The sequence below is a fragment of the Thamnophis sirtalis genome, unplaced genomic scaffold, assembly GCF_051295495.1.
Source record: "Thamnophis sirtalis isolate CommonGarterSnake01/CBP01778 unplaced genomic scaffold, rThaSir2_p1.2 scaffold_4, whole genome shotgun sequence".
NCBI classification, from domain to species: Eukaryota; Metazoa; Chordata; class Lepidosauria; order Squamata; family Natricidae; genus Thamnophis; species Thamnophis sirtalis.
The window spans coordinates 2693195-2716646 of NW_028261384.1; the positions used below are offsets into that span (position 1 = coordinate 2693195).

General features: G+C 46.7%; 2 protein-coding genes across 2 annotated transcripts in view; both read right to left on the reverse strand.

The window, feature by feature from the left end:
* The window catches only part of LOC106556109 (uncharacterized), a 24510-nt gene extending 22872 nt beyond the window's left edge, over window positions 1-1638 (reverse strand). Inside the window, 1 exon segment of the mRNA XM_087712225.1 lies at window positions 1420-1638. Coding sequence (XP_087568351.1) covers window positions 1420-1474 — 55 coding nt within the window. The 5' untranslated portion in view covers window positions 1475-1638.
* A 7904-nt stretch (window positions 1639-9542) lies between these two features.
* TBRG4 (transforming growth factor beta regulator 4) overlaps window positions 9543-23452 on the reverse strand; it is a 32615-nt gene continuing 18705 nt past the window's right edge. Inside the window, exons 6-11 of the mRNA XM_087712362.1 lie at window positions 23229-23339; window positions 19728-19872; window positions 13789-14034; window positions 11703-11811; window positions 9998-10112; window positions 9543-9716 (exon numbers count right to left, since the gene is read on the reverse strand). Of these exons, the coding sequence (XP_087568488.1) occupies window positions 9615-9716; window positions 9998-10112; window positions 11703-11811; window positions 13789-14034; window positions 19728-19872; window positions 23229-23339 (828 nt within the window). The 3' untranslated portion in view covers window positions 9543-9614. The remainder of the gene's footprint in view (window positions 9717-9997; window positions 10113-11702; window positions 11812-13788; window positions 14035-19727; window positions 19873-23228; window positions 23340-23452) is intronic.

A 23452-nucleotide genomic window follows, 5' to 3' on the forward strand; every position in this document is an offset into this window, starting at 1 on the left:
GGGGGAGCGTGGTGGGTGGGCGCAGGGCCTGGATACCCTCAGCCATTTGATGACCAGCAAACAAACCAGCATTGTCTTTTCAAAAGGAAACACGGAGGGGGCTGGAATTACAGGATTTCCCAAAGTTTCCGTGCCCCCCCTTTCCTGGGGGAATTTGGGGGGTCCCCCTCCCCCTCCTCCAGGATAAGACCCCTAAAGGGAAGACAAGCCCCCTCCTCCTCATCCTTCCACATGGATCTCCCCAAGCGTCACCACTTTGAAAGGGAGATAGGCTTCCCCCTTTTTTTATTTCCCCAAATACCCAGCAGTTCTGGAAGAAAAGGGGGAGGTTTCCCCCCTCCCCACTATTTAACTTGTGGGGAGGGGGAAAGCCACGTTTTGGGGTTGATGGGGAGGGAGAGAATTAGGGTCGCTCCTTCCAAGCTGGACATTGCAGCCCCCCCCCCCCCAATAAAGAGTCTGAACAAGGAAAGAGATTTTTGGGGTGTAACTTGGCTCGTTAAGCAAGCATCGCTGTGGAATTGGGGAGGGGGTCTCCAGGAGGCTCTGGATGAAACATGGGCCATGCAGAAGATTGGGGGGGGGGCGGGCGACACAGAAGAAAAGGAAAGTGACGGAAATTTAAAAAGAGGGGGTGGTCCCAGCCTGGGCTCTTCTATGAATCTGCTTTGCTCCCCACTGTGAAATTCACCCCCAAAAGAGAGGGTCTCATCCCTCTGGCCCCCTGACCTTGGGGGAACGGCCGTCCCCTGCCCCACATTCCAAGGAGATGCTTGTCCTCTCAAGGACAAGCTCAGCACAAACTTCCTTGGGGTGAGGGAAACCCCCAACCACAATTCCTTCCCCACACTCATCTTTGGGGGGGGGGGCAGAACAGCAAGGCCTTCTTTCCTCCATGCCCAGATGAAAGGGGGGGGGGTCCGAAAAGGACTCTCTAGGACTGGCAACCCCCTCCCTCTCTCCCTCCGTCTCTCATCTCTCTATCTAACCTCTCTGTGTGTGTCTCTTTGTATCATCTCTACCTATCTATCTATCTATCTATCTATCTATCCATCCATCCATCCATCCATCCATCCATCCATCCATCCATCTATCTATCGTCTCTCTCTTCCCCCTCTCTGTCTTTTTCACCCCCTCCCTCTCTCTCTCTCTCTATCACCCATCCATCCATCCATCCATCCATCCATCCATCCATCCATCCATCCATCCATCCATCCATCCATCATCTACCTCCTCTCTTTCTCTCTATCAAACTCTCTCTCTCATCTCCCTCCCTCCCTCTCTCTCTCTCCCCCCCCCTCATCTTTCGCAGCTTTCTCTCATCTCCCCTCCCTCTTCTCTCTATTTCTCTCCCTCTCCAGGGATTTGGGGGAATCCAAGCAAGGTGGGGGCGGCCGGGGGTGGGGTGGGGGGTCTCACCTGGCTGCATCGGCGGTGCCTGCGGGGCTTGGCGACCGGCTGCCTCCCCAGGCATGACGACGGGCGCTGCTGGGACAACCCCCTCCCCTTTCCACCAGCCGGCTGTATCTCGGGGCGGGGGTCCTCCGGCCGGCCGGCTGGCTGAGACTGTGGCCGCGAGGGGTGGGGGGGGTGTTCTGCGCAGCCGGCCAGGAGGAAGAAGGGAGGGTAAAGGGAGGGTGGCAGGAGGGAGGGAGGGGGCGGGCCAGGAGCCCACCGAGCCTGCGCGGTGGCGAGGAGGGCTCGCTTAGTAGGGTGGGTGGGCGGGGGTCGCCCGGCTGGCGATCCAGTCTGGGATGCCCGGCTGAGATGCGGAGCGCTCCGTCATCCCGGCTGATGTCAGCGGCGGCGGAGCTTCCTCTGGTCCAGCCCTCCCCCCCTCCCTCCCGGAGTGGGGTGGGGAGGGAAGGTGTGGAGGGGGGGCGTGTGCCAGGCACTGCAGAGAGCGAGTGGGGGGGGGCGAGAGTGTGGAGGGAGAAGGGGGGAAGACGGCTGGGGAGCCTGGACCGTTGCATCAGCCTGGCGGCGGCGGCGGAGCAAAAAAAAAAAAAGACCCATACGTCTGTTTTGGGGGTGCAGGCTGAGAAGGAAGACAGAGCTGGTGCCCCACAAAAGAGGGGGTGCAAGCTGCAGTGAAGGAGACCCTGCACCCCACGAAAAAGGGGGTCCCAACCACCACCAAGTATCACTTGCACCCCGGAAAAAAGGGGGTACGAGCTGCAGCCCACCCACAAAGGTGTTTCTTTTTTTGCAAGCCACCAGTAGCACCCTGTAAAAAAGGCAGGGGGAGCAGAAGAGGGTCCCTCTTGGTGGGGGAGAGCATGGGGTGGGGCCACGTGACTCCCGGATGCGACAAATCCCCCCAAAGATCAGCTTCTACACTATTTCTTCCCAGAAAAGCAGATTTGGGGGGGGGGTGTCACGACATCCCTGCGAGGTGGGCCAAGGAACGAAGAGATCAATGTATCCGTTCAGGGTCTGCTCTGGCTCAGACATCTGATGGAGGACTCCCTCCTCCTTTTGCTATTTAGGGTGGTCTCCTGCTCCCCCCCCCAAATCATTCCCAAGAAGGCAAAAAAATGAAGGAGGCTTACAGGTGGTCCTCAACTTATGATGGTCCATTTAGCAACCATTCCAAGTGAAAACGGCCCTAAAGAAAAAATAGGGGGGGGGGTCATTTTTCACACTTAACAACTGTTGCAGCGTCCTGGGGTCCTGTGAGCAATCTCAGGAGGGTGGGGGAAGCCGAATTCACTGAATGACCGTGTGACTAATCGAAGAAGTGCAGGGATTCACTTAACAACGGTGGCAAGGAAGGTTGTTCCGTGGGGTGAGGCTCACTTGACGAAGGTTCTTGCTTAGCAAACAGAAAGGTTGGGCTCAATTGTGCTCATAAATCGAGGACTGCCTGGACTTCTCTTGGAAAGCAGATTTAAAAAAAACTGTTGTTTTTTTAACTTCTCTATCTAACCTAATATTTGGATCTCCTGGTGGCCTCCCATCCCGGGGAAACGCAGAGATTAATCTAATTTTGTACATTGAAGTTGGATCTGTGCTGCCACCTGCTGTTGGGAAGATTAAAATCTCCCATGATTCCAGCTCCTTTTCTTGCGCCAACGTTGTAAATTTGGGGTGGGGGTGGGGTGGGGGAATAGATTGCCTCTTCGTGCCTTGTTTTTATGAGCTGGAGATGGGATGTGGAGTTGTGGAGGATCAAATTGTGATTTTTCCAGAGCTGGAAAAATTGTGAGAAAAATGGGTTTTTTGGTCTCAGAGCTTTTGTGATTGTGGGTTGCTGTTCCATCGCTTTTTACTGTGTTCCTCGGTGAGTCTGTGTGTGTGCGCGTATGTGAACCAATGTATTTGCCTTTTTTGTGTGTGTTCTGATTGCTTCTGTGTGGCTGTTTGTAAATCTGTGTCTCTGGGAATCTCTGTTTGTTTCTGTTTTTCATCCATCCATCCATGTCACGTCTACCTATTCTCTCTCTCTCTCTCTCTCTCTCTCTTACTGTATCCATCTATACCTGTTTAACTATATCTATCCATCTATCCATTGCATCTATCTATCTACTGTATGTATGTATGTATGTATGTATGTATGTATGTATGTATGTATGTATGTATGTAACTATCTACCTATCTACCTAATCCACCCACCCACCCATCTATCTATCCTATCTATCTATCTATCTATCTATCTATCTATCTATCTATCTATCTATCTATCTATTTATCATCTCACCCTCCCCCCTCTCTCTCATCTATCTATCTATCTATCTATCTATCTATCTATCTATCTATCTATCTATCATCTCTCCCTCCCCGCTCTCGTCTGTCTGTCTGTCTATCTATCTATCTATCTATCTATCTATCTATCTATCTATCTATCTATCTATCTATCTATCTATCTATCTATCTATCTATCATCTCTCACTCCCCCCTCTCGTCTGTCTGTCTGTCTGTCTGTCTGTCTATCTATCTATCTATCCCTCCCCCTACTCTCTCTCATCATCTATCTATCTATCTATCTATCTATCTATCTATCTATCTATCTATCTATCTATCTATCTATCTATCTATCATCTCTCCCTCCCCCCTCTTGTCTGCCTGTCTGTCTGTCTATCTATCTATCTTTCTTTCTATCTATCATCTATCTATCCATCCATCTCTCCCTCCCCCCTCTCTCATCTATCTATCTATCTATCTATCTATCTATCTATCTATCTATCTATCTATCTATCTATCTCACCCTCCCCCTCCCCCTCTCTCATCTATCTATCTATCTATCTATCTATCTATCTATCTATCTATCTCTCTCTCTATCTCTCTCTCTCTCTATCTCTCTCTCTCTCTATCTATCTATCTATCTATCTATCTATCTATCTATCTATCTATCTATCATCTCTGCATCCATGCATCCATCCATCATCTTTCCATAACCACCTAGCGTATTTATTTATCTGTTTTAGGATTTGGACTAGAAGATCTCCAATGTCCCTTCCAACTCTGTTGTTCTCTCTCTTCTTTGTCTCCCACCTCTCTTTCTCTCTCTCTCTGTTATCATCTCTCTCTCTCCCCTTTCTCTCTCATCTCCCCCTCTGCACTATTATCTCTCCCTCTCTTTTCTGTCCATCCATCCATCCCTCCATCCATCCTTTCATCTCCTTCCTTCTGAAAGTTTGAAAAACATCGTAACCCGGAACAGATAAACATAATTTATTCCCTCCTGATGTCGCGGTCAGAAACTCTTCCGGCAGCCGTTTTCCATGGCTAGTTTTTGCCCAAAAGAATTGTTGGCACCGTAAAAGGTGGATCAATCTCGGTTTCTGTCAGCCCGGGATGTCATTTAAGAAAGCTGGACAAAGGGGTGGCTTGCAAAAATGACCCTCGGGCACGTGTGCTTGGCATGTTTCACCCTCGTGACGTCTGTGTGCGCGTGTCAGGACATGGGAACCCAGGAGAAAACATCCCATTGGCCTTCGCGGGTGTCATCGCCAGGCGGTTGCTATGGAAACTGCCTCCTGGTCCTCCTGCCTTTTATCTCCACGGTGACAGGCCTGGTTAGGGATGGCAGCTGAAGAGGGAGCAGGATAACAATGGTTGTGCGTTGCCATCTTTGTGTGCCCTTTGGGGGAAGATGGGGGTTGCATTTGGGGGGGGGATTTGCATGGTTTGGGGTGGACACAATTTTTTTTGTGGGGGGGGACGCAGCAGAAGGGATTTTGAAGGGACCCTCTGCTCTGCACTTGGTATGAGACCGATGTGAAATCAAGGTTTGCCTAAGGTTTGAGTGAATGTTGCGTTTTTATGGTTAATTTCTTTTATTCACGTTTCTTTTTCTTTTAAGTCTTGTCTTGCACTCCCTTCCCCCCATTGTTGTAAGCCGCCCTGAGTCCCCTCAGGGAAAAGGGCGGCATATAAATGTTCAATAAAATCTAAAATCTAAATCTAATGCAGCATCCCTGCAGAGATGTCCTTGTTGCAACAGGCTCAGAATCCTGGTCATCATCAAACCTTAAAATGTGGTTAGATTTTTTGCCTCCAAGGAACACTGAGGCTCAGGAACTTGGTCCGTTCCTTGCAAACGTTTCGTGACCCAACTAGGGAACATCATCAGGGATAGGAGAGGGGAGGAAGGAGGAGGAGGGAGGGGGAGAACAAAGAGGGGGAAGAGGAGAAAGTGGGGGGGTTCCTTGGGGCTCTCTGAGCTTGGTGGGTTTCTTGCAGACGTCTTTTGACCCAACTAGGGAATTTCATCAGTGCAAGGGGAAGGAGGAGGACTGTGAGAATATTGGCTCTCTCTGACCTTGGTTATTATTATTATTATTATTATTTTGGCTGATGTTTTGTGACCAAACTAGGGAACATCAGTGCCAGAAGGGAGGGGATTACAGAGGTGGAAGAGGAGGGAAAAGAGGAGGAGGAAGAGAAGGAAGAGGAAATAACTGTCACACTTGAGAAACCATCTTTTACTTACGATTTCTACTGTGGGAAAATGGGATTATACAGGGTTGGATGGTGTGTAGCCATAACAACATCCTTTCTCGGAAATTCAAGGCCGCTTTGCCCCTGCACCTGGACAGATGTGGATGGGTGGGAGATTGGACCATGGGATGGATTTGTGGGGGTGGGAGGGCAAGATCTTGAACTTTCAACAACTGGGTGGGGGAAACAGGGAAGCTTTCAGATTTGGGTTTTCCGAGATGGGCCAACGTGGCTCCCTTAATAAATTGGGAGTTTTGAGGAACCATTTGCCTCAGATTCTTATTTTATGGAAGATGCTATTTGGAATCCTGACAGAAAGACATAAATACAGAGAGACAGACAGATGGAAGGAAGGAAAGAAAAAATGAAAAAGGAGAAGGAAGAAAGGAAAAGAGGAAGGAAGGAAAAGGGGGGAGGTAGGAAATTGTGAGGAAGGAAGGAAAGAGGGAGGGAGGGAAAGGAAGGAGGGAGGGAGGAAAGGAAGGAAGGACAAAGGAAGGAAGGAAAGGAAGGAAGGAAAGGAAGAAAGGAAGGACAAAGAAAGGAAGGAAAGGAAGGGAGGAAGGAAAGGAAGGAATAAAGGATGGAAGAAAAGGAAGGAAGGAAAGGCAAAGGAAGGAAGGAGAAGGAAGGAAAGGAAGAAAGCAAGGACAAAGGAAGGGAAGAAAGGGAGGAAGAAAGGGAGGGAGGAAGGAAAGGAAGGAAAGGATGAAAGACAAAAGAAAGGAAGGAAGGAGAAGGAAAGGAAAGAAGAAAGGAAGGACAAAGGAAGGAAAGGAAGGAAGAAAGGATGAATGGAAAGACAAAGGAAGAAAGGAAGGACAAAGGAAGGAAGAAAGGATGAAAGGAAAGACAAAGGAAAGGAAGGAGAAGGAAAGGAAAGAAAGGAAGGACAAAGGAAGGAAAGGAAGGAAGAAAGGATGAATGGAAAGACAAAGGAAGGAAGGAAGGACAAAGGAAGGAAGAAAGGATGAAAGGAAAGACAAAGGAAAGGAAGAAAGGAGAAGGAAGGAAAGGAAAGAAGAAAGGATGAAAGGAAAGACAACGGAAGAAAGGAAGGACAAAGGAAAGGAAGAAAGAAGGAAGGAAAGGAAAGAAGAAAGGAAGGACAAAGGAAAGGAAGGAAGAAAGGATGGAAGGAAAGACAACGGAAGAAAGGAAGGACAAAGGAAAGGAAGAAAAGGAAAGAAGAAAGGAAGGACAAAGGAAGGAAAGGAAGGGAGAAAGGATGGAAGGAAAGACAACGGAAGAAAGGAAGGACAAAGGAAAGGAAGAAAAGGAAGGAAAGGAAAGAAGAAAGGAAGGACAAAGGAAGGAAAGGAAGGAAGAAAGGATGGAAGGAAAGACAACGGAAGAAAGGAAGGACAAAGGAAAGGAAGAAAGAAGGAAGGGAAGGAAAGAAGAAAGGAAGGACAAAGGAAGGAAAGGAAGGAAGAAAGGATGGAAGGAAAGACAACAGAAGAAAGGAAGGACAAAGGAAAGGAAGAAAGAAGGAAGGAAAGGAAAGAAGAAAGGAAGGACAAAGGAAGGAAAGGAAGGGAGAAAGGATGGAAGGAAAGACAACGGAAGAAAGGAAGGACAAAGGAAGGGAAGGAAAGGAAGGAAAGGAAAGAAGAAAGAAAGGACAAAGGAAGGAAAGGAAGGAAGAAAGGATGGAAGGAAAGACAACGGAAGAAAGGAAGGACAAAGGAAAGGAAGAAAAGGAAGGGAAGGAAAGAAGAAAGGAAGGACAAAGGAAGGAAAGGAAGGGAGAAAGGATGAAAGGAAAGACAAAGGAAAGGGAGGAGGAAGGAAGAAAGGAAGGACAAAGGAAGGAAGGAAGGAAGGAAAGACAGAAAGAAAGGAAGGACAAAGGAAAGGAAGAAAGAAGGAAGGAAAGGAAAGGAGAAAGGAAGGACAAAGGAAGAAAGGAAGGACAAAGGAAGGAAAGGAAGAAAGGAGGGACAAAGGAAGGAAGGATGGATGAAAGGAAAGACAAAGGAAAGGAAGAAAGGAGGAGAAAGGAAAGAAAGGAAGGACAAAGAAGGAAAGGAAGGACGAAAGGATGAAAGACAAAGGAAGAAGGGAAGGACAAAGGAAGGAAAGGAAGAAAGGAAGGACAAAGGAAGGAAGAAAGGATGAAAGACAAAGGAAAGGAAGGAAGGAGAAGGAAGGAAAGGAAGGAAGGAAGAAAGGAAGGAGAAAGGAAGGGACGGTGGGTGGCTGGTAACCCAGGTGAGCTATTGACGAGAGAAGCTGGGTGAAGTTATGGCTCAGGCTTGAGAACCTGGCAGTGGAGGATGGGTAGACATCAGCCCCCCCAGAATCCCCCAGCCCAACAACTTTTGTTTTTTGATTTTCTTCACACTTCAAGGATTGTCTGATGCAAAATCCCCATTTTGGTTCACCGGCCGCAACGAGCCAAACATTGTCAAATCAACCCCAATTGGCTCCGGGATCTTCGCAACTCGCATTACAACGGTCGTAAAAGGAGTCCACTTATCCTTGCAATTTTGCTGAGCCAGCGTCCCCCTCCCAAAAAAAAGTGGATTAAAGTGGATTAAAGAGATTGAAGTCGCCCGAATTTTTTTTAAAAAATGGGTTTCTTCCTCCGATTTCCCACATTCCAGATTTATATTCAAACTGTAAAATACGTGAATTTGAACTCGGAGCCTTTCCGCCACGAAGGCAAAACGAATAGGATAGTCCTTGACTTACGACCACAATGGAGCCCAATGTTTTTGGCTGCTAAGTGAGGCAATTGTTCAAAGTGAATTTTGTCCCAAGTTAGAACTCTTTTTTTGGCCCAGTTGTTAAGTAAGTCACACGGACATTAAGCGAATTCATCACAAAACATGACACCACCACCACTACCAACGTAAATACGAGTCGGTTGCCATGGTCAGAGTATGGATCGCAAGACTACAGGCACACTGTGACGGTTGTAAGTGTGAAACACGGCCCTAACTCCCTGCAATCATCATAAATGTGAGTCAAGCATTCCAAATCCAGGGAGTCCTCAACAATAGTTCGTTTAGTGACTGTTCCAAGTTACAACGGCACTGGGAAAAGGGACCTAGGGCCGTTGTTTGCACTTAATGACTGTTGTAAATTCGGACACTTGGCAACCGGCTCCAATTTATGACGATCGCAATGCCACCCATCCTCCTACGATCTCCCCTCTTAGCGACCAAGATCAACGAACGACCTTGTGCCCCTTAAAAAAAAAAAACACCTGCAATTCGCTTAACGACCATGGCAAGAAAACATCGTAAAACAGAACAAGATTCACTGGAAGAAACATCTCGCTTAGCAACCAAAATTTGCAAACTCCACAAGGGTCTTAAGAGGAGGAGGAGGAGCAGGAGGAGGAGGAGGAGGAGGAAGAGGAGGAGGGCTATGTGTCAGCTGCCGAGCACCTCCAATTTGGTGAACGTGGTTGTTTGAGGAATGGTCCAAAGTCTCCTTTGGGGGGGGGGGCATTGTTATTTTGGTCGCTAGGCAGATGGTCATAAGTCGAGGACGGCCCGACCCTCCCCTTCTCCTGACCCTGAGGAGACCCCACCTCCACCCCTTTTTCAAAAACTCCTAAATCCAGGACGACCAGACGGAGAAGCCGATTCTGTACAAAATAATCATTTAATTCCACGCGATTTCACATTTACTCGCACTTTACACCCGGTTGCAAAGTTCTAGTCCGCTAAATCTTTGGCGAGGGCCTTCTGCATCTTATCTTTCAGGTACTGGGTCTTCTTCCACTCCGAGTTCAGGTTGAACCATTCGTGGTAAGGAACCTGGGGAGGAAAAGGAAGAAGATTCGGATTTCCAGTCTTGGAAGGGCCCTCGGAGGTCATCCAGTCCAACCCCCTGCTCCAGGGGACCCTAATCGTTTAGTGACCGAGTTACAATGTCACTGGGGAAAAAACAGACTTAGGACCGTTTTCCGCACCGATCCACGTTGAGACCCTCGGCACTGACTCGTATTTATGACGGTCGCAGGGCCCCGCGATCCCCTTTTGACGAGCCACCTCAAGGGGAATGACAGATTCACTTAACGACCTTGTGGGTGACTCACCTCGACAATGATGAAGCCGGCGGTTTGGAGGTGCCGTCGCTCCATAACGAAGCGCCCCAGAAGGTCTTTGCTACGGCTGCTGAAGTTGGGGAACTCCCAAAGGAGGAAGACCAGCCTGAAGGACGGGAGGGAGGGAGGGAAGGAAGGGATGACAAAAAGAGAAGGAAAGAAGGAAGGAAAAGAGAAGGAAAGAAGGAAGGGAGGAAAAAAAGGAGGGAGGGAGGGAGGGAAGGAAGGAAGGAAGGAACAACAAAGGAGAAGGAAAGAACGGAGGAAAAAAGGGAGGGAGGGAAAGAAGGAAGAACAAATAGAGAAGGAAAGAAGAAAGGGAGGGAGGGAAGGAAGGAAGGAAGGAACAACAAAAAGAAGGAAAGAAGGGAGGAAAAGAGAAGGAAAGAAGGAAGGGAAGGATGGAGGAAAGGAACGACAAAAAGAAGGAAGGGAGGAAAAGAGAAGGAAAGAAGGGAGAGAGGAAGGGAGGGAAGGAACAACGAAGGAGAAGGAAAGAAAGGAGGGAGGGAAAGAAGGAATGACAAAAAGAAGGAAAGAAGGAAGGGAGGAAAAAAAGAAAGGAAGGGAAAAAAGGAACGACAAAAAGTGAGGAAAGGAGGGAAGAAACAACAAAAAGAGAAGGAAAGGTGGGAGGTAGGGAAAGAAGGAACGACAAAAAGGAAAGAAAGAAGAAAGGGAGGGAGGGAAGGAAGGAACGACAAAGAGAAGGAAAGAAGGAAGGAAGAAAAAGAGAAGGAAAGAGGGGAGGGAGCAAAGGAATTGCAAAAAGAGAAGGAAAGAAGGGAGGGAGAGAAGGAACGACAAAAAAAGAAGAAAGGGAGGAAAAGAGAAAGAAGGAAGGGAGGGAGGGAAGGAGGAAAGGAACGACAAAAAGAGAAGGAAAGAAAGGAGGGAGGGAAAGAAGGAATGACAAAAAGAGAAAAGAAGAAAGGAAGGAAAAGAGAAGGAAAAGGGAGGGAGGAAAAGAAGGAACGACAAAAAGAAGGAAAGAAGGGAGGGAGGGAAGGAATGACAAAAAGAGAAGGAAAGAAGGAAGGGTGGAAAAGAGAAGGAAAGAAGGGAGGGAGGAAGGGCGGGAGGGAACGAATGAAAGGAGGAAAAAAGAAAGGACGGAAAAGTAGGTAGATAGGCAGGCAGGAAGGACAAAGAAGGAAGAAAGGAAGGAAAGGAGAAGGAAGATGGAGGGAGCACATTGGAAGGAAGAAAGGAAAGAAAGAAAGGAGAAAGAAGTAAGGGAGCGTGAGAGGGAAGACAAAGAAGGAAGCAAGGAAATGAAGAAGGAAAGATGGAAGGAAGGAGAGGGGAGGGAGAAGGGAGAGAGGGAGGAAAAGTGAGGGAAGGTAGGTAGGAGGGAGGGAAAAGAAAGGAAGAAAGGAAAGAAAGAAATAAGGAAGGGAGGGAGGGAGGACAAAGGAAGAAAGGAAAGAATGAAGGAAGAAAGGAAAAGAGCGGTAGAGAAGAAGGGAAAGAGGGAGGAAGGGAAAATAAGACAAATCAAGCAGAGCTAGAAGAGGCGATTGTATATATACAGAAAGCCAATTCCTCCTCCCTTCCAGCCCTGATACCATAACCTACTTGGGTCACAAGACGTCTCAGTTTCATACCCTTTTATTACCTGGCTATTTCGGGGGGGGGGGGGTAATCAACTCCTCCCCCCCTCCCCCTGCTGCCTACCTGTAGGGGGGGGCCTCACCTTCTCACCCCGGATGCCAGAGAATCTTTGGACAGCCCTTCCACGGAGAACGCGCCCCCCTCGGCCACTGGGAGTGGGTTGTTTTCGGAGTCCAGAAGCATCTCGGCATCTACAAAGAGAGGAGAACAACTTAATTCCTCCTCCTACAGGAAGTCCTCAAGTTACGACCACGCAGGAGCCCCAGAATTTATGTCGCTAAGCGAGACATTGGCTAAGGCAGTTTTGCCCCCTTTTACGGCCTGTCGGGGGCAGCCCAGCCGTTGTGTGAATCCCTGGAGTTGTTTGGTGAATCCGTCTTCCCCGTTGCTTATCGGAAAGTTGCAAAAGGGGATCGCGTGATCCCCAGGAGGATGCAACCGTCATAAATACGAGTCAGTTGAAGAGCCAGTCTGAATTAGGATCATGCGACTGTGGGGATGGTCGTAAGTGTGTGAATAATGGCCCTGAGCCGCTGTTTTCAGGGCTGCGGTAGCTTTGAACGGTCACTAAATGAAGAACGGTGAGTCATGGCAGTAGCCCACATTTGGAGCACACGATTGCGACGAGGGTTGTAAGTGTGAGGAATTCCCCAGAATCCCTTATTTGTGACCGCCATAACTTCAAACAGTCGCTAAATGAAAAGTGCTAACTCAAAGAGTGACTTGTAAATGGCAGTTACCCAAATTTGGAGCATGTGACTCCGGCGACGGTTGTAAGTACGAGGACTTTTCTCAATTCCTTTTTACGGCCGTCGCAAGTTCAAACGGTTGCTAAGCGAAAACAGAGAGACTTCAGCCTAGGGCGTGAGGGAAGCCAGGAGGACCAGATTTCTTCAGCTCCTAAGGAGATGGGCCAGAGTGGATGATGGGTTTCGGAACTGCTGCAGGCCCGCAGGAGGTATAGGTAGTCCTGAACTTAGAACCATTCGTTTAGCGACCGCCCACAGACACAATGGCGCTAAAAAAAAAAAAGCGTTTCTCACGCTAACGGTTGTCCCCGCGGTCAAAATTTCAACACTCGGCAAGTGACTCGCATTTACGACGGTTGCGGGTCACGCAATCCCCCCCTTTGTGACTGTCTAATGACCGAGGTCAACAGGGGAACTGTATTCGGTTAACGACCGTGCAACTCGTTTGTCAAGCGAAGCGATTCACTTAATGACGGCGGGAAGATTTTTGCCCGTAACGATGGGCCACAGCCTCTAGGAAGGGTGAAATGGATGAAGAGTTTGGGAAATTGTTGCAGGTCTGCTACTCCACCACTCACGGTGCTTCATTTAGCGACCGTCCAAAGTTAGAACGGCCAGGACAAAAAGGACCATTTTTCACACTTACGACCATTGCAAAAGCATCAAAATTCGGACACTTGGCCGACGATTCGTCTTTATTTTCTCAACGTCCCGGGGTGTGTGTGTGTGTGTGTTGCCGCGATCGCCTTTTGCGACTGTACAACGAGGAATGTCAAGGATTCGCTTAACGACTGCATGGCTCATTTCCCCGCTGCAGGGAATTGCCAGGAAAGCCATCTAGATGGGGCCAAGCCTGACTCCACTAGTGTCTGGTTTAACGACAGTCCTCATGACCTTGTTGTTAAGTGAACAACCTATAAGGAGGTGTCTCCTGCCAGGGGGTTGGACTAGAGCAGTGTTTCTCAACCTTGTCAACTTGAAGATGTCTGGACTTCAACTCCCAGAATTCCCCAGCCAGCGAATGCTGGCTGGGGAATTCTGGGAGTTGAAGTCCAGACATCTTCAAGTTGACAAGGTTGAGAAACACTGGACTAGAGGACCTCTAAAGTCCTTTCAAAGCTTATATTCTGGCTTCTAAGTACTTACAAATCTGAACTGACAAACAAACTGACCGGTTGGGGATTCACTTAACGACCGGGGAGAAAGGTCGGAAAAGACAACCAGGGTCTTGCTTAGCAATGGACATTCGGGGCTCAATTGAGGTCGTAAGTCGAGGACTGGTTTTTTTCGAGCGCTCAGGGAGCTGCAAGGCAAGATAGCTGGGGAGATAAGCTACTCCCCCAACTGTTCGTGGGGTCCACCCCTAAGCCCCCACCCCCCCAAAAAACAATCTGAGCCGGGGCACTTGGGGGGTCTCACCGAGCTTCCAGCCGAAGGGGGTGTGCACATCGAAACGGACCTTTGCCTCACCACCGGCCACCTTGGCAAGGACGGCGTTGACGTCGGTCTGGAGAGAAGTGGGGTTCCGGTCGACCCCCAAATCCCGGAGGGTCAGTTTATCGGGTGGCAGGAAGGGCCCGTCGTAACCCGGAGACTCCAGTTGGGCCGTGGTGTTGATGTGCATCAGTTTGAGCCAGGAGTTCTGACGTGCCGGAGTCCAATTCCCTGCAGCCGTGTCAGAGGAAAGAACCCAAAGGCTTGGAAGGGAGCACGGAGGTCATCTAGCCTGACCCCCCCACCCTGCTCGGACAGGAGGAGCAGAGGAAAAACGCGTGGGGGAGGGTCTGGGGCAGGCGGGCGGACTATCCCAAATGCGGTCTTTCTTTCTCCCGCCTAGTCTATTTCAATTTCTCTCTCCTTCCCCTCCCTCCTTTTCTATTTCCCTTTCGTTTCCTTTTCTTTCCTTCCTTTTCCTCCTGTGTCCATTTCTCTATCCGCCTTTCTCTCTTCTTTCCTTCCTTCCACTCTCCTTCCATTTGTCCTCCATTTTCCTTCCTTCTTTTTCAATTTCAATCTCCTTAATTCTCTTTTCAGTTCCTTCTCTTTCTCCTTTCCATTCCCCCTTTCTTCCCTTCCTTCCACCACTTCTTTTCCCCTTCCTCCTTTCCTTTCCTTCCTTCCCTTTCTCTATTTCTGTTCTTACTTTCCTATCTATCTGTCTGTCTGTCTATCTACCTACTGTATCTATCTGTCTGTTTGTGTCTCTGTCTATCTATCATCTATCTGTATCTATCTGTCTGTCTGTCTCTATAATCTATCTATCTATCTTTCTTTCTGTCTGTCTATCTATCTATTGTCTGTCTGTCTATCTATCTATCTGTATCTATCTATCTATCTTTCTATCTTTTTTTCTTTCTATCTATCTATCTGTCTGTCTATCTATTGTCTGTCTGTCTGTCTCTCTCTTATCCCTCCATCCCTCCAATCCATCTATCCATCCATCCCTCTTTCTGTCTCTGTCTCTCTCTTATCCCTCCATCCCTCTAATCCATCCATCTATCCATCCATCCCTCTAATCCATCCATCCCTCTTTCTGTCTGTCTCTCTCTTATCCATCCATCCCTCTAATCCATTTATCCATCCATCCCTCTAATCCATCCATCTATCCATCCATCCCTTTCTGTCTCTGTCTCTCTCTTATCCCTCCATCCCTCTAATCCATCTATCCATCCATCCCTCTAATCCATCCATCTATCCATCCATCCCTTTCTGTCTCTGTCTCTCTCTTATCCCTCCATCCCTCTAATCCATCTATCCATCCATCCCTCTAATCCATCCATCCCTTTCTGTCTCTGTCTCTCTCTTATCCCTCCATCCCTCTAATCCATCTATCCATCCATCCCTCTTTCTGTCTGTCTCTCTCTTATCCATCCATCCCTCTAATCCATCCATCCATCCATCCCTTTCTGTCTCTGTCTCTCTCTTATCCATCCATCCCTTCAATCCATCTATCCATCCATCCCTCTTTCTGTCTCTGTCTCTCTCTTATCCATCCATCCCTCTAATCCATCTATCCATCCATCCCTCCAATCCATCTATCCATCCATCCCTCTTTCTGTCTGTCTCTCTCTTATCCATCCATCCCTCTAATCCATCTATCCATCCATCCCTCTTTCTCTCTGTCTCTCTCTTATCCATCCATCCCTCTAATCCATCTATCCATCCATCCATCCCTCTTTCTGTCTCTCTCTCTCTTATCCATCCATCCCTCTAATCCATCTATCCATCCATCCCTCTTTCTGTCTGTCTGTCTTATCCATCCATCCCTCTAATCCATCTATCCCTCTTTCTGTCTCTGTCTCTCTCTTATCCATCCATCCCTCTAATCCATCCATCCATCCATCCATCCCTCTTTCTGTCTCTGTCTCTCTCTTATCCATCCATCCCTCTAATCCATCTATCCATCCATCCCTCTTTCTGTCTCTCTGTCTTATCCATCCATCCCTCTAATCCATCTATCCATCCCTCTGTCTCTGTCTCTCTCTTATCCATCCATCCCTCTAATCCATCCATCCATCCATCCCTCTTTCTGTCTGTCTCTCTCTTATCCATCCATCCCTCTAATCCATCCATCCATCCATCCCTCTTTCTGTCTGTCTGTCTTATCCATCCATCCCTCTAATCCATCTATCCATCTATCCATCCCTCTGTCTCTGTCTCTCTCTTATCCATCCATCCCTCTAATCCATCCATCCATCCATCCCTTTCTGTCTCTGTCTCTCTCTTATCCATCCATCCCTCCAATCCATCTATCCATCCATCCATCCCTCTTTCTGTCTCTGTCTCTCTCTTATCCATCCATCCCTCTAATCCATCTATCCATCCATCCCTCTTTCTGTCTCTGTCTCTCTCTTATCCATCCATCCCTCTAATCCATCCATCCATCCATCCATCCCTTTCTGTCTCTGTCTCTCTCTTATCCATCCATCCCTCTAATCCATCCATCCATCCCTCTTTCTGTCTCTGTCTCTCTCTTATCCATCCATCCCTCCAATCCATCTATCCATCCATCCCTCTTTCTGTCTCTGTCTCTCTCTTATCCATCCATCCCTCCAATCCATCTATCCATCCATCCCTCTTTCTGTCTGTCTGTCTTATCCATCCATCCCTCTAATTCATCTATCCATCCATCCCTCTTTCTGTCTCTGTCTCTCTCTTATCCATCCATCCCTCTAATCCATCCATCCCTCTTTCTGTCTCTGTCTCTCTCTTATCCATCCATCCCTCCAATCCATCTATCCATCCATCCATCCATCTTTCTGTCTCTGTCTCTCTCTTATCCATCCATCCCTCCAATCCATCTATCCATCCATCCCTCTTTCTGTCTGTCTCTCTCTTATCCATCCATCCATCCCTCTAATCCATCTATCCATCCATCCCTCTTTCTGTCTCTGTCTCTCTCTTATCCATCCATCCCCCTAATCCATCTATCCATCCATCACTCTAATCCATTTATCCATCCATCCCTCTTTCTGTCTGTCTCTCTTATCCATCAATCCCTCTAATCCATCTATCCATCCATCACTCTAATCCATCCATCCCTCTTTCTGTCTCTGTCTCTCTTATCCATCCATCCCTCCAATCCATCCCTCTATCCATCCATCCCTCATTCTGTCTGTCTATCTCTTATCCATCCATCCCTCCAATCCATCTATCCATCCATCCCTCTTTCTATCTGTCTCTCTCTTATCCATCCATCCGTCTAATCCATCCATCCATCCATCCCTCTTTCTATCTCTGTCTCTCTCTTATCCATCCATCCCTCTAATCCATCTATCCATCCATCCCTCTTTCTGTCTCTGTCTCTCTCTTATCCATCCATCCCTCTAATCCATCCATCCATCCATCCCTCTTTCTGTCTCTGTCTCTCTCTTATCCATCCATCCCTCTAATCCATCCCTCTATCCATCCCTCTTTCTGTCTGTCTCTCTATCCATCCATCACTCTAATCCATCTATCCATCCATCCCTCTTTCTATCTCTGTCTCTCTCTTATCCATCCATCCCTCTAATCCATACATCCATCCATCCCTCTTTCTGTCTCTGTCTCTCTCTTATCCATCCATCCCTCTAATCCATCCATCCCTCTTTCTGTCTCTGTCTCTCTCTTATCCATCCATCCCTCCAATCCATCTATCCATCCATCCATCCATCTTTCTGTCTCTCTCTCTCTTATCCATCCATCCCTCCAATCCATCTATCCATCCATCCCTCTTTCTGTCTGTCTCTCTCTTATCCATCCATCCCTCTAATCCATCTATCCATCCATCCCTCTTTCTGTCTCTGTCTCTCTCTTATCCATCCATCCCCCTAATCCATCTATCCATCCATCACTCTAATCCATTTATCCATCCATCCCTCTTTCTGTCTGTCTCTCTTATCCATCAATCCCTCTAATCCATCTATCCATCCATCACTCTAATCCATCCATCCCTCTTTCTGTCTGTCTCTCTCTTATCCATCCATCCCTCCAATCCATCCCTCTATCCATCCATCCCTCGTTCTGTCTGTCTATCTCTTATCCATCCATCCCTCCAATCCATCTATCCATCCATCCCTCTTTCTGTCTGTCTCTCTCTTATCCATCCATCCCTCTAATCCATCTATCCATCCATCCCTCTTTCTGTCTCTGTCTCTCTCTTATCCATCCATCCCCCTAATCCATCTATCTATCCATCCCTCTAATCCATCCATCCCTCTTTCTGTCTCTGTCTCTCTTATCCATCCATCCCTCCAATCCATCCCTCTATCCATCCATCCCTCGTTCTGTCTGTCTATCTCTTATCCATCCATCCCTCCAATCCATCTATCCATCCATCCCTCTAATCCATCCATCCCTTTCTGTCTGTCTCTCTCTTATCCATCCATCCCTCCAATCCATCCATCCATCCCTCTTTCTGTCTCTGTCTCTTATCCATCCATCCCTCTAATCCATCTATCCATCCATCCCTCTAATCCATCTATCCATCCATCCCTCTTTCTATCTCTGTCTCTCTTATCCATCCATCCCTCTAATCCATCCATCTATCCATCCCTCTCTATCTCTGTCTCTCTCTTATCCATCCATCCCTCTAATCCATCCATCCATCCATCCCTCTTTCTATCTCTGTCTCTCTCTTATCCATCCATCCCTCTAATCCATCCATCTATCCATCCCTCTTTCTGTCTGTCTCTCTCTTATCCATCCATCCCTCTAATCCATCTATCCATCCATCCCTCTTTGTCTGTCTCTCTCTTATCCATCCATCCCTCTAATCCATCTATTCATCCATCCTTCTAATCCATCCATCCATCCCTCTTTCTGTTGTCTCTCTTATCCATCCATCCCTCTAATCCATCTATTCATCCATCCCTCTAATCCATCCATCCCTCTTTCTGTCTGTCTCTCTTATCCATCCATTCCTCTAATCCATCCATCCCTCTTTCTGTCTCTGTCTCTCTCTTATCCATCCATCGCTCTAATCCATCCATCCCTCTTTCTGTCTCTGTCTCTCTCTTATCCATCCATCCCTCTAATCCATCTATCCATCTCTGCCTGCCGTCTTTCTGTTTGTTATCTATCTCTCTATCGCTAATCTCTTTCTATCGCTGTCTTTGTATGTGTCTGGCATCTCTTCTCTCTCCTATCCATCCATCCATCCATCCATCTGTCGCTAATCTGTTTCTCACTCTCTCTGTCTTTCTGTCTGCCTGCCTACCATCCCTCTCTCCTTCATCTCATCTCATCTTTCATAATCTGTATCTTCTCATCTATTTCTCATCTATTTCTCATCTATTTCTCATCTCTCTCTCTCTCTCTCTCTCTCTCTCTCTCTCTCTCTCTCTCTCTCCCTCCCTCCCCCTCTCTCTCTCACAAAAGGAGGAGGAGGAATAGTCTAACATGATTGTTGCTCTAAGATTAAAGGGCCCATCAGCTTATTGGGTGTTGATTGTTGGGGGGGAAGCTATTTGTCTATTTGTTCCCTTCTTAATTTTTTGATCGACCCTTTTCAATGGTGGGTAAACATTTAACTCTCCACGTCTGCTGATGGCCAATTCATCCGAGCTGAGCTATGTGCCCCATGCATCCACCTTCTACTTGTGCAAGTTGAACTGCATGCCCGACATTTGGGTGGCCCGGTTTTCAATATATCACGGCCCAGTAGTGGGTCGCAGCCCAAAGGCTGGGGACCCCAGTTAGTGGATGATATCTGCTTTTTGAGAGTATCTTTTGTTTTGAGTTGGGATGTTTTGGGGGGCATGAGTCATTGAGTTTGTGTACTACACTGATGCCTCAGGGGTTTAATCGTCTGCTGGTGGTTACTCCGGCACCCTCCTACCCGGCCCCAAGAACCGTCGTCAGACTTCCGTGCCACGTACCAAAGAAACTGGAGAAAAACTTGGGCAGCAGAACAGTCTGGAAATGGACAGCTTCTGCTTGCTGTAAGACACACAACGACCAGACCAGGTCGACCAGCAGGGGAGGGTTTAGGCTGCCCAGCTGACCATCCAGGATGTGGTGGCTCTGGAAGAGAAGATGGGAGAAGGATGGAAGGAGAGAATTAATTGAGCGAAGTTATGCCTCCTGTCCGAACAACGGCTGGAAGGGTGGGAGAATTCCTGCCCCAAGCAAGGACTGGACTAGAAGACCTCTGAGGTCCCCTCTGGCTCTAGGATTCCCTCAGATCTCCAAAGTCCCCCCCCATTTCCCCCCCCAATTCTAAGTCGAAACAGTCACAAGAGAAATCGTCCTTGACCTAATGACCAACTGCGTCCAAGTTACAATAATGTTGGGGTGTATGTGTGTGTGTGTGTGAAGACAAGTGATGATGGGTCCCCGCACTTATGACCATGCCAACATGCTGGCAATGACCCAATCACGATTCAGGTTGTTCCAGATGGACACTAAACCAATTAATTGTAAGTGGAGGATTACCAGTGATAATTTTGCACTCATTCAGACATTAATTTAATTCTCTTTCTTTTGCTACAGGCTTTGTCCTTTCGCCTCCTGCATCAAGAATTATTTCTCCAGATTTATTGCTTGATTGATTAGGTTTTTAATCTTGCCTTTATTATTTGATAAGTAACTGGGGGGGGGGGAGATACTTAATACTCCCCCTCCCTTCCATTTTCCCAACCACAACAACCCTGTGAGGTAGCTTGGATTGAGTGAGAGAGTCCAAAGTCACCCAACTGGCTTTCATGCCTAAGGTGGGACTAAAACTCCCCACCGCCTGGTGATTGGCCCAAACTCAGCCAGTTTCCACGGCTAGGGCCGGACTAGAACTCACGGTTGCCTGGTTTCCATGCTAGCACCCTCACCACTAGACCAAGTTGGCGCTTTCTCTTCTGTTGCGTTCTATTCAAGACAAGACTAAACAATATGAGACTATACAATAAAATTCAATACAATATTGTCCAATACTATACTATACAATACTATATACCACACTATATTACACTACAGTATACTATAAAATACTACACAATACAATACATACTATACTATACTGTACAATACTATACAATACTACACTACACTATACTACACTATACAATGCTACATACACTACACAATACCATACTATACTACAGTATACTATGCTATGCTATACAATATTATACAATACAATACAATACTATACAATGCTACACTACACAATATAATATTATACTATGCTATACAATATTATACTATACAATACTGTACTGTACTGTACTATACTATATTATACCATGCTACACATTATACTATGCTATACAATATATTATACAATGCTGTACTATACTATACTATTCTATACTATACCATGCTATACATTATACTATGCTATACAATATTATACTATACAATACTGTACTGTACTATACTATACTATTCTATACTATACTATGCTACACTACACAATACAATATTATACTATGCTATACATTATACCATGCTATACAATATTATGCTATACAATACAATACTGTACTGTACTATACTATACAATGCTACACTACACTACACAATACAATATTATACTATGCTATCCAGTGCAGTACTGTTCTATATAGAATGTCAGTGTATGAGAGTTCATGAATTGGAATAGACATGGTAACAGGTCAGCCAATGGGGACGGCTCAGAGCCTGGGCGTGGCTTAGCTTGACTGATTTGCATCTAAGAGTTGCTTTGCCTTGACATATTAATATGCTTCTGTGATTACTGATTCTGTACTTCCGGATTCCGAGTTCTGGCTTCTGCTGTAAGCTCCTTGTATAAATGAATCCTGCTGAATTATTTACTTGCGTGCTGGTTGGATCGCTGCAAACTCTTAATATACAATACACACTGTACTACGCTGTACAACACTATACAACATTATGCTAGACTTATGCCAGTGATGGTTAACCTTTTCGGCACCGAGTGGAGTGCGCACCGGGGCACCACAACTGGAGAGACAGCAGCTGACCTTTGCGTATGCGCACAGTGGAACCCAGAAGAGCAGCTGGCAATGGCGCACCTGGCCACAGAGGGCTCTGTGCGCCACCTCTGACATGCGTGCCATAGGTTTGGCATCACGGTGCTATACTTTACAATACTACAGTATGCTACGCCATACAATATAACACTATATACAACACAATACTACCCTATACAATACTACACTGTACTATACTATACAATACTACACTGCTTTATACTACGGTATACTATACAATACTATGCAATACAATATTGTGCTATACTACACAATATTACAGTATACTATGCTAGGCTATCCTATATAATACTATACAATGTTATACTACCCTATAAAATATAATACTATACATAACACTATACAATACTGCACTGCGTTATACTATAGTATACAATGCTATGCAATACATTATTATGCTATTCTATTATAGTATATGTATGCTATGCAATACATTATGCTATAATATACTGCAATATTACAATATATTATGCTACGCTATCCTATGTAATATTATACAGTTATACTACCCTATACAATATAATACTATATGAAACACTATACAATACTACACTACTGTATACTACAGTATACAATACTGTACTATGCTATTATACAGTACTATAGAATACAATACATATTATACAATACCATACTTATACCAAACTAGGCAATACTAAACAATACTATACAATATACTAAATAATATTACACAATAGCAATAGCAGTTAGACTTGTATACCGCTTCATAGGGCTTTCAGCCCTCTCTAAGCGGTTTACAGAGTCAGCATATCGCCCCCAACAACAATCCGGGTCCTCATTTCACCCACCTCGGAAGGATGGAAGGCTGAGTCAACCCTGAGCCGGTGAGATTTGAACCGCCGAACTGCAGAACTAGCAGTCAGCTGAAGTAGCCTGCAGTGCTGCATTTAACCACTGCGCCACCTCGGCTCAACTCAATACCACTGAGCCAATATTACTGAGCCAAGGTGGCGCAGTGGTTAAATGCAGCACTGCAGGCTACTGCTAGATCAGCAGGTCAGCAGTTCAAATCTCACCGGCTCAGGGTTGACTCAGCCTTCCATCCTTCCGAGGTGGGTAAAACGAGGACCCAGATTGTTGGGGGCGATATGCTGACTCTCTGTAAACCGCTTAGAGAGGCCTGAAAGGCCTATGAAGCGGTATATAAGTCTACTGCTATTGCTATTGCTATACCACGCTATATAAAAGAACTCTGTACTGTATTATACTGTTCAATACTACGCTATGCTATAACTTTCTATTGGTTCCATACAGAATATTTTTAATCTACAGTTTTAAATAACTTGGTTTAATTCCAGCTTAATCCACGGGAAATGGGGCAGCCCCAAGAGCCGCAACTTCACAACAGAAAATGGAAAGAAAAAAAATCACCTTGCTGTAGAATTCCTCTCTGTTGCTGGGGTGGAAATTCAAGCGGGCGTAAGAAACGAGGAGATTAACCAGCTGGTTCAGAGTAAATTTCTTGCTATTCTGGATGAAATACTGAGGAGGGAAGACGGGAGAGGAATTATGAATTTTTCAACCCACGGAAGACCACAGAGCAATCGGCCAAAGCGAATGACGGGGCAGATGGGTCCTCCACTTATGATGATCCG